This window comes from Salvelinus fontinalis, chromosome 24 (genome assembly GCF_029448725.1).
Source record: "Salvelinus fontinalis isolate EN_2023a chromosome 24, ASM2944872v1, whole genome shotgun sequence".
Lineage (NCBI taxonomy): Eukaryota > Metazoa > Chordata > Actinopteri > Salmoniformes > Salmonidae > Salvelinus > Salvelinus fontinalis.
Window position 1 is genome coordinate 17,437,757 of NC_074688.1, and position 16,544 is coordinate 17,454,300.

General features: G+C 43.8%; 1 protein-coding gene across 1 annotated transcript in view; it reads left to right on the top strand.

Annotated features, from left to right (window-relative positions):
* Positions 1-693: 693 nt before the first annotated feature.
* The window catches only part of LOC129822073 (delta and Notch-like epidermal growth factor-related receptor), a 92,355-nt gene continuing 76,504 nt past the window's right edge, over positions 694-16,544 (top strand). The window contains exon 1 of the mRNA XM_055879958.1: positions 694-1,212. Coding sequence (XP_055735933.1) covers positions 913-1,212 — 300 coding nt within the window. The 5' untranslated portion in view covers positions 694-912. The remainder of the gene's footprint in view (positions 1,213-16,544) is intronic.

Sequence of the window (16,544 nt, forward strand, 5' to 3'; positions counted from 1 at the left end):
TTCGGTTTGTTTGTTCATCGTTATTTATGTGTAGGCTATTTTCCCTGTTCATGCGTTCTTCGTGTTTATGTAAGTTCGTCGTCCAGGTCTGTCTACTCCGTTTGTTATTTTGTTAATCATCCAAGTGTATTTCGTTTCGTGTTTTTTCCGTCTTGTTTATTAAAATATCATGTCTTCACAATCCGCTGCATTTTGGTTCAATCCCTGCTCCTTCTCTTCGGATGAAGAGGAGGAGGACAACCGTTACATTATTGCTCTGATTCCAATGTAGCAGATGGAGATCTGTCCCCAGTTCCACTGTGGAATGTCTCTTATGTGGTGCAGCAAATACTCTGCATCATTCCAAATGTGAATTGTGACCAGTTTTATTTAGCTGAAACTCTGCATATGTTTTCTATGAATATTATGTGGAATAGCCCCCCTCCCCCTCCAGCTCCAAGGAGGTCATGTATGATGAGATTCCAACTAAGGTGTGTTTGTGTGCGTGCGTCCATGTCAAAATCAAATCAAACTTTATTTGCCACATGCGCCGAATACAACAAGTGTAGACTATGTGCTTGTGCATATATGTGCGCAGCTCTGTGTGTTTGTGTGTGTGCGGCTATCTGTGCGTGTGTGTGAGAGAGAGAGAGATAGTGTCGTCACCTGTCGTCACTATGAATCAGAGCTGGGGCGGTAGCTAGCCCCCTTCCTCAGTCTCCTCGTCAGCCAGTCAGCTCTCTCGCTCAGTAGCAGTGCACACAGCCAGTCTACAGCAGTCTACCAGCCTGCTTCTTACATTCACACACTCTCCATTCAGCTCCCTCATCAACACACCGAGATAGCAGAGCGACCAGCAGCTTACTCACTAAGCCAGAGCTAAGAGGAACAGAGAGCGAGAGACAAATAAGGGATATACATACATAAGAGAAGATGAGGATGCCTGTGCCCACGCAGCACCCCCTGTACCTCCTCCTGCTTCTGCTGAGTGCCGGGGGTAGGGGTCTCTCCTCCCCCCTTGATCTGGAGCCCCCTGCTCCGGAGGCGGCTGCCCCGGCTGAGGCTGACCCCACCCAGGCCACTCCCCTGCCTGACCCCTGCGAGGGACGGCCCTGTCTCAACGGAGGCGCCTGCTCGGCCCAGCCCTCCGACCCGGAGACAGAGGACACTCTGCCCAACACCTGGGCTTACAGCTGCACCTGCACCTCCGACTTCACCGGACACAACTGTGAGGTGAGCCCCACCCACCTGTCTGTCTTGTCTGTCTGTCTGTGTCTGTCTGTCTGATATTATCCTGCTGGGTTCTCTTACATTTAGAATGTTGATACCGATATAACATAATGTGCATCTCTCTTTCTCTCTTCTCCCTTGGAGATGGTTTTTAATGGGAGCATGTGATGTGAGCGAGACATGAAGAGGAGTGCTGTGTTGCTGTGGCAACAGGAGTGGAGAGGAGTAGCGATGTAGGATACGGGAGTGCGTATGATAGGAAACAGAGATGGATCAGCAGTACTGTAAGGCACAGATGTTTATGGCGGTTCACACCAACCAAGTCTCACAGGCTGAACAGGAGTATAATGTCGTACTACCAGCTAACATTGAGTTGTTCATAGCTAGAGGCAAGTGGTTCATCAGCCTGAGAACTGACGGTGTCAATGAAATACATTGAAATACAATCTTCAGCGTATTTGTGTGTGTGTGTGTGTGTGGGGCTTTACTATCCTTGTGGGGACCAGAAGTCATTACAAGGATAGTAAAACAAGGACAATTCGGACAAGTGGGGACATTTCACTGTTACACACAATGAGAAAGGCTATTTTAGGCTTAGGGGTTAAATTTAGGGTTTGGGGTTAGGATTAAGGTGATTTTAAGGCTTAGGGTTAGGAGTTAAGGAAAATAGGATTTTGAATGGGAATCAATTGTTTGGTCCCCACAAGGATAGTAAAACAAACATGTGTGTCTTAGGGTTGTGTGTGTGTGTGGCTACCGTGAATACGCACTGGTGTGAGCAGAGTAGAACTTGCCTACAACTATTGGCATTCATCAGGCCATTGATTCTATTATCGAGAACTGTTATCAATGAATGTGCTCTCCTACGGTTGGATATGGCTGTTATTCATTAATCATGACCTATTTATATGAACCCATGGCGTTTTGACCCTCATTGAATTTTGTGAAAATTTCTAACGATTCCTTACATCAGCAAGAAAATAACTTTACCAGTGATAGAGGTGAAGCACTTGAATAACTGATGCGTGTGATGACACATGTCTAAGCGAATGTCCTGAATGGGTGGGATTGTTTCCTAAGGAAAAGGCCAATGTCCTTGCTTCACATACCACTGGTCATAATGACCTCAATAGCAGAATGTGTTTCGCATTTCAATCTTACCTAACCCAGTTCTTTGTAGGATACCTCAAGGGGATTCAGAGTTGACTCAACTATTCACTGCATGTAGCGAATACTGCTTGTTGTTATGAGGTAGATAGCAATAGGATTCAGTCTGTAAGGCCCCTGTCTGATTTATTCTGGTGTAAGAGAGTGCATCCACAAACAGCAGCCAGCGTCATTGTATCTCATAACCAAACTACCAAGGTGACTCTTTGCTGAGAACGTTGACAGCTACAAACCCACAGGTAGCAGGTAGGCCTCCCACAGTCACAGCCTGGTCACAGGCCAATCTACCTGAAGAAAAGGGGCAGTGTGTGGAGGTGAGTGCGCTGTCTGACTGGCTGTGTAAGTTGAACCAATGGGGATTGAACCCAGGTTTCCCATTTGCCAAACCAATATCTTAACTATTACGCCGAGAGGACGTCTTCAAGGTCCGAGGATGACATTTGGGGTCTCAGGCAAGGCTACCTCTTCAACAGCATGATTCCAAATGACTTCTACTACATTCAGGATAGACTTTGCACCACCACCAGCAGTTACAGAACAGCAGCGGACTTCTTAATGGAACATTCAGCCAGGGACCTTATCACTGTCTCCTTGGCTGGCCTTGTTTCCTTCTCCTGGAATAGAAATGGTGAGGGCAGCAGCTGTTTGGTACTGTCGCAACCACTCCGCTCCTCCGCACCACAGGTCCGCCACTGCCAGCCTATGAGAGAAACTCTTTGGGGAGTAATTGATTATTCTCTCCCTATCCCACTCACCCACTCTTTCTCCATGGCAACTGGAGCAGCAGTCAATAGGGATTTGGTAAAGGACCTGTTTTGTCGGACGGACAGCGGGACACCCTGGCTATTTGCATCCTTCCTCCGTGCGTCACACTCGCACCACAGATGGAGCTCGGAAGTGGAGGAAGAGAGCGAGAGAGAGAGTGAATGAGAGAGGATGAGGATGGAGATGGCGAGATGGAGAATTAAAAATATGAGATGGAAAGAGAGAGATCGATTGAGAGAGAAAGCGAGAGGGGGAGATGGAGAAAGACGGATGGGAGATGGAGAGAGAGAGAGAGAACGAGAAAGCAATTGACAGTAAGAACTGTGAGGGAATCAGCCAAACATCCTATCCTAAAGGAATCGTCCAATTTGTCAAATGAGCTCAAGAGTTTAGGAGACTAAATGTTTCCGTGCTGGAGAGTAGGAGGAGAAGAAAGTGAGATTTGACCTCGGAGAGTGTGCCATTGTTTGATGGTGTTAGAGTCAGTTAACCATCATGTCTCATCCTGAGCTGGTTCAGATGGGAGCTGAGAGAAACCAGGAACATACTGAATCAGTGACATGCCTGGTTATCTAATCTAATGTGGGGCGGCAGGTAGCCTAGTGGTTAGAGCGTTGGACTAGTAACCGAAAGGTTGCAAGATCAAGTCCCGAGCTGACAGGTAAAATTATGTCGTTCTGCCCCTGAACAAGGCAGTTAACCCACTGTTCCTAGGATGTCATTGAAAAAAAGAATTTGTTTTAAACTGACTTGCCTAGTTAAATCAAAAATATAATCTAATTAAACAAGTACCATTTTCACAAATCAAGCACAGAGGAGCTGTGCTGGGCTGGCCAGGATATGCTGGAACCGTGCTGTAAAGGACAATGTGAAAAGAAAATATCCAAGCCAGCACAGTACTGTTCAGGACTGCCATATAGTGTGAATCAAGCGTAGTTGTTTGTTTACCTGAACCTCTACCCATTCTAGTCTGTACCTATAGCTATTAGCTGGTCCTATATGGTGTGTTCCTGAGATTTCTCCTGCTTGTGTATCTATAAGTTATTCGCCCATGACTCTCCAGGGCCCAGGCTTATTCCTTATTGAAAGACTGGTTGTGCTCTGCAATAAGTATGTGTGTCAGTGTCAGGGAGACTGTAGAGTGTCACCCCTTAAAGACAAGCCCACAATGAGCTCTTATTGGATTGTTCAGCCTTTCAGCATTATGAGACGGTGAATAGTGGGTTGTTGAGCTGGGTTCACTTAATCTCATTGCTCCAGCATTTTGTGTTTACCATTACAAAGTATACCTCTCTATGAGGTCACTCACTTCCAATGATTCCTAGCGAGGATTTCATTTGAGCTCTGCACTTTTCTGGAGGTTGTGTGGAGGTTTATCATAATGGGTTTTCATTGTGGTGGAATGGAAACTGTTTGAGCTGTTTTAAGTGGCAGGTGGCTCTATGTATTCCGAACCACTAGTTATGGGAGCTGCGCATCACAGCTTTGAAGGAAAAATATTCGAGGTTGAGAGCAGTTTGTACACCCCTAAACTCTTAGGAAAAAATGGTTCCAAAAGGGATTTTCGGCCCCATAGGAGAAAACTTTTTTGGTTCCTTTACTCTGTGGAAAGGGTTTTGCATAAAAACAAAAAAAGGGTTCTACCTGGAACCAAAAGGGTTCTACATGGAACCAAAAAGGTTTGTGTGTGTGGGGGGGGGGGGGGGTCACCGAGTCCCCCTCAGTACCCTCTGCTATGCACAGGCCAGGGCCCTGCAGAATACTAACATGTGATATGCTAGGAGAAGGGACTGGTGTCTCTCAGAGTCTCTGGGTTGCTGCAGAGCTACAGCTTTTGTTCCAACGTTTCAGTGCCATCCAGTTAAGGCTAGCTCAAGGCACAACGCCACACAGCCCTTTAGTCTCAGTCTGAGCTGCTTTCATATCCCCTGCTTGTTAGGGGAGCAGAAAGATAGAGGCCACAAGGAATATGGTAATACCCACACAGCTTTTTATCCGAACACTGCAGAGGGAGTACTCATTACAGTATTTACATGATCATTACAATACCATAGAGAGACTGTGGCACAGGGAGTTTACGGTGGTCTTTATCATCAGATCATAATGTTTGGATTAGAATGAATATTGTTTTATTCCATTGCTGATAAGGCAGATAAGACTGCTTCCAGTCTGAGAGAGAATCAGCAGGTTGAACAGGAGATGGTCATGTTCACTCTCTCCCCCTGCTGGTCAACTCTGGTTTGTGTGTGTGTTTCTGTGTGAGTGAGTGAGTGTGTGTGTGTTTTTAATGTTGTGTTTGTGTGTGTGTGTTTTTAATGTTGTGTGTGTGTGTGTGTGTGTGTGTGTGTGTGTGTTTATTTGTGGTTGTGTGTATGTGTGTGTGCTTGTGTTTGTGTGTGTGTTTATTTGTGGTTGTGTGTGTGTGTGTTTATTTGTGGTTGTGTGTAAAGGTTGGATGTGTGGAGAGTGCAAACAGTCTCTAAAGGTGTCAGTTCTGCTGGCACCTAGCCGAAGTCGGTTAAGCGAACCGAACAAGTGTGCATATTCCCTTAAAAGACCGCTTGGAAAAGCAGAAAAAGCGACAATAGTACTCTTTGTCCATTCTGAGACGCCATAGCCAGTATAGACTTCCTCAAAATAGTCAGAATGAATCTAAGATCATTCAAGAAATCTGTCATTCATTTTGACGTTTTTTGCCAAGGAGATCTTAGTCGCACAATTTTAATCTAACTAAGGTGTTTGGTGCAGTATTTCTCAATGAAAAAATGTGCATCATCTCTCATTGAATCACAACAAAGACTTTATTGAATAATCTCTACTGTTGACCAATCACTGACAAAGGGCGTAGACTTCGGCTACTGACTTCAGCTACTGACTTCGGCTTGCCCGTAGAAAAAGATGTGTATGCCCGAAACCCTTACCGAAGTCCAAAACAAACAAAAACGTCACACAATGTCGTCATAATATAGGCACAAACTCTTCCAAACTGTTTCGGTTGGGAAGCATGCGGACACTTTAGGGGGCTGAGCATGCATCTGTGGGGGGCCCCTCACCACTTGGGGTCTGCCCGTCAGGAAGTCCAGGATCTCGTTGTTGAGGGAGGGGTACAGACCCAGGGCCCTGAGCTTAATGATGGTATTCCTCTTGTCTAGGATACTACAGAGTGCAGCGAAATTGCGATTGTGTTGTCCGTGGAACTCTTTGGGCGGTATGCAAATTGCAGTGGGTCCAGTGTATTAGGTAAGGTTGATGTATATAGTCGTAGTATCGCCCCTTAACGTTAGCAGCAGGGAACATAAGTCCTACTGTCTGCAAGGCAGACTGACAGTTCTGGACTGAAACATCTCATTCTGCAGCCCTGCAGCACTGCAGACCATCTCACCCTGTCACTCACCCATTTGTCTTACAAGAAATAGAACAGCAACATGGACTATTCTAGACTACAGCACCCCTTGGGTATTCTACTCTCGTTGTCTCGTTCTTTAAGTTTTCATCCTTTCATTTCTCCCTCTTGCCTTCTTTATCTGAGTTGTATCTCACTCTGAAGTATTGTATCCCCTCTTTTTTTCAGTTGTTTAGTTTGGCATATAGAAGCTCCTATTTTAGTGAGTCATTTTCTATATACATCCTAGTAGCCTATCGTATGGTTAGAACAGAAGAATTGTTATGTTATTAATGCTGGTTTCGAAGAACCCGAAAATATACAATATCATCAATGCAGTATCTGCCACCGAATACGACGAATGACCTTTTTTAACCATCACCAATCATCAATAATCTCATATTCAGGGTGATGTCCTCTAGATGTGATGTTTCCCATATTTTTCTGAAGAAGAGAGCACTCACTCAGCCAAATGCCTTGCTCATTTCCACATCACACATCACCTTCCCTTTTGATCTTGATCTTTGATCTTGTGGCTGAGAGAGGTCTATGCATATGGATAGGGTGAATATGGCCAACATGGCCTTCATTGTCAACCTTAATAGGCTCTGTGGTGTTGAGCTACAATAAGCCGAAACCAACCTGGCAACCTCACAACCCATCCCAATATGACCTGGTTGCCAGACTCTATTATTCAATGACAAACGTTAGGGGAGTTGGCTAAAAGCTCCAGCTGATCTGGAACTCAGACACCACTCTATCCTTTCTGATCTCATCCTCTATTGGTGCTGTTGTCAGGTCAATGTCAGTTCGGGTGAGGGATGGAGGAGGACTGAAGAGAAGATTACTCTTTTGTCTGTTGTCATAGGACACAGACATTTGTCTTTTTGCTTTGTCCTAGATTGAGAAAGGCTCTTTTGCCAGTGTGTTTATGTTTCTGCTGTTTGTCTGTCATAAGTCCTATTTATATCCTCTACGGCCCTAGGCTTTGCGTCACAAGGCTGGGGGTAAAACGCATACTGCTCTTACTCAGCAAGTATCCACCCTCCATCCACCATGGTCATTAGTATACATGCCACCTATTAATCAGCAGTCATAGTGTGGTTACTTGCGTGTGTGTGTGTGTATATGTATGTTTGGAGGATAAGGATGGAGATGTGGAAAGACTGATACCACCAGCGAGTGTGTGTCTTCATCATCTGTACTTTTGCCCTTCGTTCTTCCAGGAGAGGGTGTCTCTTAGCAACAGTGCAGCCAAATCCGCCTGCCGTCTCCACTGAGTTATAGTTTACACACACAGACACATAGACGGGCATCCAGACACACATACTGATCTAAGCCACAGACACAGTTTATCAGCATAACAGCATTTAATGAGGCGGTGTGGGATGATACCCAGTATGTTCTGTGTATTGGAGTAGTCCTGAACAGCTTGCTGGGTCTCTGAGACACTAAACGGAGGCTTAATCTAAAGGAGGCCTGTTGTTTTACCTCAGATAGCATGACTCCATCTGCACTGTCAGACGATGACAGAGGCCCCCTGAGGAGACAGACAGACAGAGAGGCAGGCACGCAGACACAGACTATATATATGCCATTTAGCAGACGCTTTAATCCAAAGTGATTTACAGTCGTGTGTGCATACATTTTACATATGGGTGGCCCGGGGAATTGAACCTACAATCCTGACATTACAATCCTGACATTGGACCACAAGGGCAAGCGGGCAGACAGATACCCTATAACAAGTGGAACGGCATTGTTGTTCATTTGAAGTTATTTTTCTGATTGGTATGATCCAAAATTACACTTTGGTTCGTTTAACATATTTTCGATTAAATTTGTCTAGAATCAAATAACGAATTTGACAGATGAACGTAATCTCTCTCAGAATAGTTGGAGGAGTGGCATATTGTTTGTTATTTTTGGCCACCAGTGACAGTGAATGTCATTCCAGGCAATTTGTTCTGTATTTTTTTTATTTTGTATGATTATATGTTCCCTGCCAGCACTGAATCTTAAATGATATCTGTGTAAGTACTGTGATACTAAAGAACCTGGGAAGGTTTCCATTGTTGGGATAGTCACCATTTGGTTACAATTCTGTAACCAGTTAATATGAAAGTCTTATGTAAAGAAAGTGCAGTCATTACTTCATGTTATGGAACAAACTTAATATCTTGATTTACAGGAAATGTGTTTAATTGCTTGTAACCCAACTAAAGATATGTGAATAGATCACTTCCAAAGTGATACATCTACTTAGGTTGTGTGTATATAAACTCTGGACAAAACATTATGAACACCTGCTCTTTTCATGACACAGACTGACCAGGTGAATCCAGGTGAAAGCTATGATCCCTTATTGATGTCACTTGTTAAATCCACTTCAATCAGTGTAGATGAAGAGGGGGAGACAGGTTAAATAATCATTTTTAAGCCTAAGACAATTGAGACATGGATTGTGTATGTGTGCCATTCAGAGGGTGAATGGGCAAGACAAAATATTTAAGTGCCTTTGAACGGGGTATGGTACTAGGTGCCAGAGAACTGCAATGCTGCTGGTTTTTTTCCACGCTCAACAGTTTCCTATGTGTATCAAGAATGGTCCACCACCCAAAGGACATCCAGCCAACTTCACACTGTGGGAAGCATTGAGGTCAACATATGGGGGGAGGGTGCAATGTTTTGTACACTCAGTTATGTCCCAAACGGCAGTCTATTCCCTTTATTGTGTGCACGACTTTTGGCCAGAGCCCTATGGTCCTTTGTCAAAAGTAGTGCACTATATAGGGACTAGGGTGCCATTTGAAATGTATCCTGTCTCTAACTCAGCAACCTTGCACAGGCCACAAACTCCACTTACACTCTCCTCTGTAAAGTAAATGAAGCATAGAAATGGCTTGAGGATGTTGGAAACCAAGCTAAGATAATCAGATAATATAATCAGAGCCGCCTGCAGATCAATGTGAGCTCCCACCTGGTTTTAGCTTTTTACCAGGACTGGGAGAGGTAGTTGGCATTGAATCATACAGTATATTTGGTTTTAACATTTAAAAAAATGCAGGCAATCAGACAGAGAGAGAAGTAGAGAGACAGACAGACAGAGCCCCTAAGACAGACAAGAATACAGACAGGCAGAGCCCCTAAGACTGACAGGAATAGGAAGAGAAGTGTCTGTGTTCCCCTCCCAGTGGGTGTGTTGTTAGCCCAGGGCGCTAACCAGAGTGATTAGATAGCATTAGCAGCTGGGTCTCTGTGCTGACTGGGGAGGGGGGCTGAGGAGGCTTGGGGAGGGTACGGGATAACTGTCTGAGTCCAGCGTCCCCTGCTGTAGAGGAAGCCATCACTTTACATCAATGACGTATATAAAATGTAAAACATATATAAACCATGTATACATACGGTATGTATATTGCTTTACATACAGTGCCTTGCAAAAGTATTCATCCCCTTGGCGTTTTTCCTATTTTGTTGCATTACAACCTGTAATTTAAATGGATTTGTATTTCATGTAATGGACATACACAAAATAGTCCAAATTGGTGAAGTGAAATTAAAAAAATAACTTGTTTCAAAAATTCTAAAAAATAAATACCTGAGGGGGCGCTAGAGAGCGTGCTATGGAGTAGACGTGCATTGCTAGAGCTCCGCTCAATTTTGAAACAAATTAATATTTATCTTAACCTCTCACAACCTATAACTTCAAACAAATATGACAAAGGGAAAAGGCAACAAAAAAGGGGGCGCTAAACAAGGTAATTGGAATGAGATAGACAACGAACCAATTTCAACGTCGCCGACCCACGAGGAGCTAGCTGAAGAGGCTAGCTTCCAAGAGTTCCCCACAGATCCTACTCAAAGTGACATACTGGCTGCCATAAACGCACTAAGCAAGAAGGTGGACACAAGGTTGGCTGATATCTCAAAGAGTATTGGGACTTTGGCCGAAACTGTGAAGGCAACTAAGGGAAGGGTGCACGAGGTTGAGCAGACGACAATCGATCACGAGGCCAGGCTACAGGACATAGAGAAACAGTGCGCAATGTTCAAAAATGACAACAAAACCCTGAAGGCCCGACTGGAAATGCTCGAGTCGCATTCAAGACGCCAGAACATCCGAATATGTGGGATCCAGGAGGACACTGAGAAAGGGAAACCCACTGAATTTGTCTCGGAGCTGATACCGGCATTGCTGGGGAGTGAACACTTCAAAACGGCCATCCTGATCGACCGCGCACACAGAGCACAGGCAACGAAGCCGGCCAAGGGCGGGCCACCAAGGCCATTCATTGTAAGGCTGCACTATCCCCACACCAGGGATCTCATCCTCAAGCTGGCTAGTCAAAAGTTCCCCCTTAACTACAACGGAGCCAGGGTGTCTTTCTACCCAGATCTTACCTTGGAGGTGAGGAACCAACGGAAAGAGTATGATGAGGTACGCAACAAATGCAGGGCGGCCAACATCCGATATGGATTCCTCTTCCCAGCCCGGTTTAAGGTGACAGTCGAGGGATCAACACGTACGTTTGACAACGCAAAAGAGGCCGATCTGTTCTTGACAAGCAAGCTCCCCGGCTGAGGATACAGAACGGCTATGCCAGCAGGCTAAATGGCCAAATACAGGCCAGGAATGTGTGTGAATTGAATTTCCGGCCTATGTCTTTTCGATCAGAAGATCAGAAATTGGGACTTATATGATAGGTGAGATGTTGTGGCTAATATAGCATTGTTTGGCATGTCATGTTTTAGCGCCACTCACCCCCTAACGTGAGAGTTAAGTTAAGTGTTATTTAATATTAGTTTATATGCGGAGCATCTATAGACGACGAGTTAGTTCAAGCTTTATGTCTAGACACCCTAACGTTTGTGTGTTAGCCAAGGAGTGGTTCGTTTGGGGAAGTCACTCAGTAAAGGGACGGGAGGGGGGATGGGGTCTGTGTTTTATGTTCACGTTTATTAGTACAGGTGGCATGACAAGCTCCCGCACGGCGGGACGTTTTTCTTCTGGGTTTTGTATGACAGCAGCAATTTGCTTTAAAATAAGAAATGCCACATAGTGACCGAGCACAGAGTAGACCAGGTGGAATAAAGATAGTCAGCTGGAACTGTAATGGCTTAGGGCATGTCGTGAAACGAGCTAAGGTTTTTTCTCATCTTAAATCACTGGGTGCTGACATAGTGCTTCTTCAAGAAACTCATATTAAACGCTCGGCGCAGGCCAAGCTACGAGTCGGCTGGATCGGTCAGATATACCAGTCTAACTTTGATGCAAAAGCGAGAGGGGTAGCAATCCTGATAAGGAAAAACATTCCTTTTGTTTACTCCACCTCGATTTCAGATCCTAATGGTCGGTATATTATTGTGGCTGGTACACTGAATTCAAAACCAATAACCTTGGTCAATTTATATGGACCCAACTTCGATGATCCATTATTTTTTCAAAGGGTATTTAAGGCCATACCAAATATCTCGGATACAAGTGTTATTGTTGGAGGTGACTAACTGTACGTTAGATCCTCTTTTAGATAAACAGCTATCAAGGTCACTTCAACAATCAAATGCCAATGTCTGTCTAAATACATTGATGACAAACCTTAACATTGTCGATATTTGGAGACTGACGCACCCAACAGACAGGGATTATTCTTTCTTTTCATCAGTTCATAAATCATATTCCAGAATTGACTATTTTTTGTTGGACTCCAAACTAATTTCAGCAGCTGACTCGGTTACCTATCACCCCATTCTAATTACGGACCACTCTCCTCTGTCCATGGTGCTGAAACTCGACAATATGTCGACAATATGTCGACAGGTCGGCGACCGTGGCGCTTAGACGCATACCTGTTGAAAGATGAGGCTTTTTGTCAGTATTTGAAGGAGCAGATTGCCTTTTTCCTCAGTACTAACGACACGGGGGATGTTGACGACTCCACCCTTTGGGAATCTCTAAAGGCTGTGATTAGAGGTTACATTATTTCTTATACATCAGAGAGGAAGAAACGTGCCAATACTAGGCTGAGAGAAATTGAAAGAGAGTTAGGGAGTTAGGAGAATGTTTTTAGGACAAATTCCTCGTATACAGTCCTTGAGAAGATCACAAAGTTAAAGTATGAATACAATACCATCCTTTCGAAACGGGTGGGCTCTTTACTTGCTAGAACGCAACAAAGTTATTTTGAACTGGGGGACAAACCACATAAATTATTAGCAAGACAGCTAAGGCATGTACAAGCATCTAGAGCTATTCACAAAATAAAAGACAAGAAGGGTAAAATAGTAACAGATCCGCAGGACATTAATAAATGCTTTGCACAGTTCTACTCAGAGCTATACCAATCAAAATGCGATGCTACTGATCCACAAACTATGGAACGCTTTCTCGCTGAATGTGAACTTCCTAAACTAGACGGGGGCAGCTGCCGCACTCGATGCAGGGATAACCTTAGAGGAAATTAACACAGCGATAGCACAATTTCCAAACAGCAAGGCCCCTGGGCCCGATGGATATGTAATAGAATTCTATAAGAAGTACTGCGCTAGTCTATCTCCACTTATGTGAATGTTTCAACAAGCCAAAGAAAATACCAAACTCCCGCAAACACTGTATGAGGCTACAATAGTCCTGAATAGCCCTGATCTTGAAAAAAGATAGAGATTCCATGGAGATGTCGTCTTATTGCCCCGTGTCGTTACTCCCCATAGAAAACAAGGTGTTGACAAAGATATTGGCAAACCGATTGAAAAAATATATTTCCGATATCATACACCCTGACCAGACAGGTTTTATCCCGGGCCGACATATATACTACAATTTGAGACGCCTTTTCAACGTAATGTATCATGATCATAAAGTTGAGGCAGTGGTAATAGCTCTTGATGCAGAGAAGGCGTTTGATCAGATTGAGTGGAAGTATATGATGTCGGTTCTGGAGCATTTCGGATTTGGAAAGGAATTTATTAATTGGATAAGAATTATTTATGCACACCCAATGGCGTCCGTGGTGACCAATCAGGAAATGTCGCAGTCATTCCGCCTGTTCAAGGGGTGCCGACGGGTGCCCTATTTCGCCTGCTCTCTTCGCTATAGCCATGGAACCCCTTACTACTCGCATTCGGGCATGTGCCGATATAGCTTCTGTTAAAATAAAAGACACACAGCACAAAATTTCCCTATATGCAGACGATGTTCTTTTGTTTTTGTCCAAGCCTAAAACTTCTATTCCACCATTACTTAACTTGATAAACACATTCGGCTCCTTCTCTGGCTATAAGATAAACTGGCAAAAAAGTGAGTTGATGCCAATATCACGGCCTGTGGATATGCAATTTCTGCAATCTACCCCGTTTAGAACAGTGAGGGACAAGTTCACAAGCCTTGGCATTGTAGTGACAAGAGACCTTGACCAGCTATTGAAAGTGAATTGGGACATGAAAATATATCAGCTTAAACAAAATATAGATTTATGGAAAACTCTGCCTATTTCCTTGGTTGGTCGTATAAACGCTATTAAAATGGTTGTCCTACCCAGGTTTCTTTACCTCTTCCAATGTCTACCCAATTTCATACCACAAAGCTATTTTAAGAAACTGGATTCAATAGTAACTCCATTTTTATGGGATAACAAGGCAGCCAGAATTTCAAAGAAGCATTTATGCAAGTACAAGATAGAGGGGGGCTTTGGCCTTCCTCACTTCAAATTGTATTATTGGGCTGCTAATCTGAACATTGTGTCTTTCTGGAGGGAAAGTTTACCTGCGATGAGACAGAAGGATATGCCTTCATGGCTTTTGATCGAGCAGGCCTCCTGTCAACGTTCCTCACTCCTTGCACTTGTTAATAGCCCATCATATGTGAAAAAAGCCACTTATGACTCCAATCCAGTCATTTGTCATACGCTTAGGATCTGGAAACAGATTAGGGATTTTCTTAACATACCCACTGTTTACATAGACACCCCGATTAGCCTGAATCATGCTTTCCACCCTGCATTGGATGATGTGGTGTTTTCACAGTGGAGGGAGAAGGGGCTCACAACAATTGGTAATTTATACATAGATGGTCAGTTAGCTTCATTCCAACAATTACAGGCAAAGTTCAACATGCCAACAACACATTTTTTCAGATACCTCCAAATCAGGAATTTCTTAAGGACACATATCCCACAGTATGGCATGAAGCCAAATAGTCCTACATTAGATAGCTTGATCCTTGTCAAACCCCATTCAAAAGGGTCGGTCTCTAGACTGTATGATGTGCTACAGGCCCACATAGAGGTATCCACAGACACCATTAAAAGGGCTTGGGAACAAGAATTTGGTTTAGAAATCTCAGATGAGGACTGTGTAGAAGCTCTCAGGAATATAAACCACAGTTCAGTGAATGCCAGACACAACCTTGTACAGTTTAAGGTGATACACAGGTTACACTACTCAAAAGTAAAACTGCATAAAATATTCCCGGACACCTCACCACTGTGTGAGAGGTGCAAGCAGGAGGAGGGGACGTTGACCCACTTATTCTGGACATGCCCTAAATTACATGCTTACTGGGCTCTCATTTTTGATTACTTATCTAAGGCCTTTGATAGAGTTCTAGCCCCAGACCCATTGATCGCTCTGTTTGGTACAGTTGATGGGAATAACCAGGAGGGGAAAGCTGTCTCTCTTTGTACTCTATTAGCCAAAAGGCTCATATTGCAATTTTGAAAATTGGAGACTGTACCTACCTTTGAAATGTGGTTACGGGATTTAGGGAATGTAATCCATATGGAAAAGATTCGATACAACACCTCCAATAGAAGTCCATTGTTTTACAAAATATGGCAGCCGATACTGGATAAATGGTCTAGTCCCGCTTCATAACTGGGCTGACGATCTGCTGCTACTCTGTGCTGTACTCCACTCAATATTTATTTTTGGCTGAACTACACTGCTTGTAATGACTATACGCTGTCTTCTTATACATGTACCACCTAATAGGATTTTGTTTTATTTTGTGTATGTGTGAGTTAACTTTTGTTTTGTCCTCTAAACTGGCCATCCCATCCAACAGTACAATGAATGTCATTGTTTGTATTGCTGTCTTTTTTACTTTATTTTTATTGGAAAATAATAAACATATTATAAAAAAAAAATAAAAAAAAAATACCTGAAAAGTGGTGTGTGCATGTGTATTCACCCCCTTTGCTATGAAGCCCCTAAATAAGATCTGGTGCAATCAATTACCTTCAGAAGGCACATTATTAGTTAAATAAAGTCCACCTGTGTGCAATCTAAGTGTCACATGATCTGTCACATGATCTCAGTATATATACACCTGTTCTGAAATGCCCCAGAGTGCAACACCACTAAGCAAGCGGCACCATGAAGACCAAGGAGCTCTCCAAACAGGTCAGGGACAAAGTTGTGGAGAAGTACAGATCAGGGTTGGGTATAAAAAAATATCTGAAACTTTGAACATCCCACAGAGCACCATTAAATCCATTACTAAAAAATGTAAAGAATGGCACCACAACAAACCTGCCAAGAGAGGGCCGCCCACCAAAACTCACGGACCAGGCAAAAAGGGCATTAATCAGAGAGGGAACAAAGAGACCAAAGATAGCCCTGAAGGAGCTGCAAAGCTCCACAGCGGAGATTGGAGTATCTTTCCATAGGACCACATTAAGCCGTACACTCCACAGAGCTGGGCTTTACGGAAGAGTGGCCAGAAAAAAGCCATTGCTTAAAGAAAAAAATAAGCAAACACGTTTGGTGTTGGCCAAAAGGCATGTGGGAGACTCCCCAAACATATGTAAAAAGGTACTCTGGTCAGATGAGACTAAAATTTAGGTTTTTGGCAATCAAGGAAAACGCTATGTCTGGCGCAAACCCAACATCTCTCATCACCCCGAGAACACCATCCCCACAGTGAAGCATGGTGGTGGCAGCATCATGCTGTGGGGATGTTTTTCATCGGCAGGGACTGGGAAACTGGTCAGAATTGAAGGAATGATGGATGGAGCTGAATACAAAG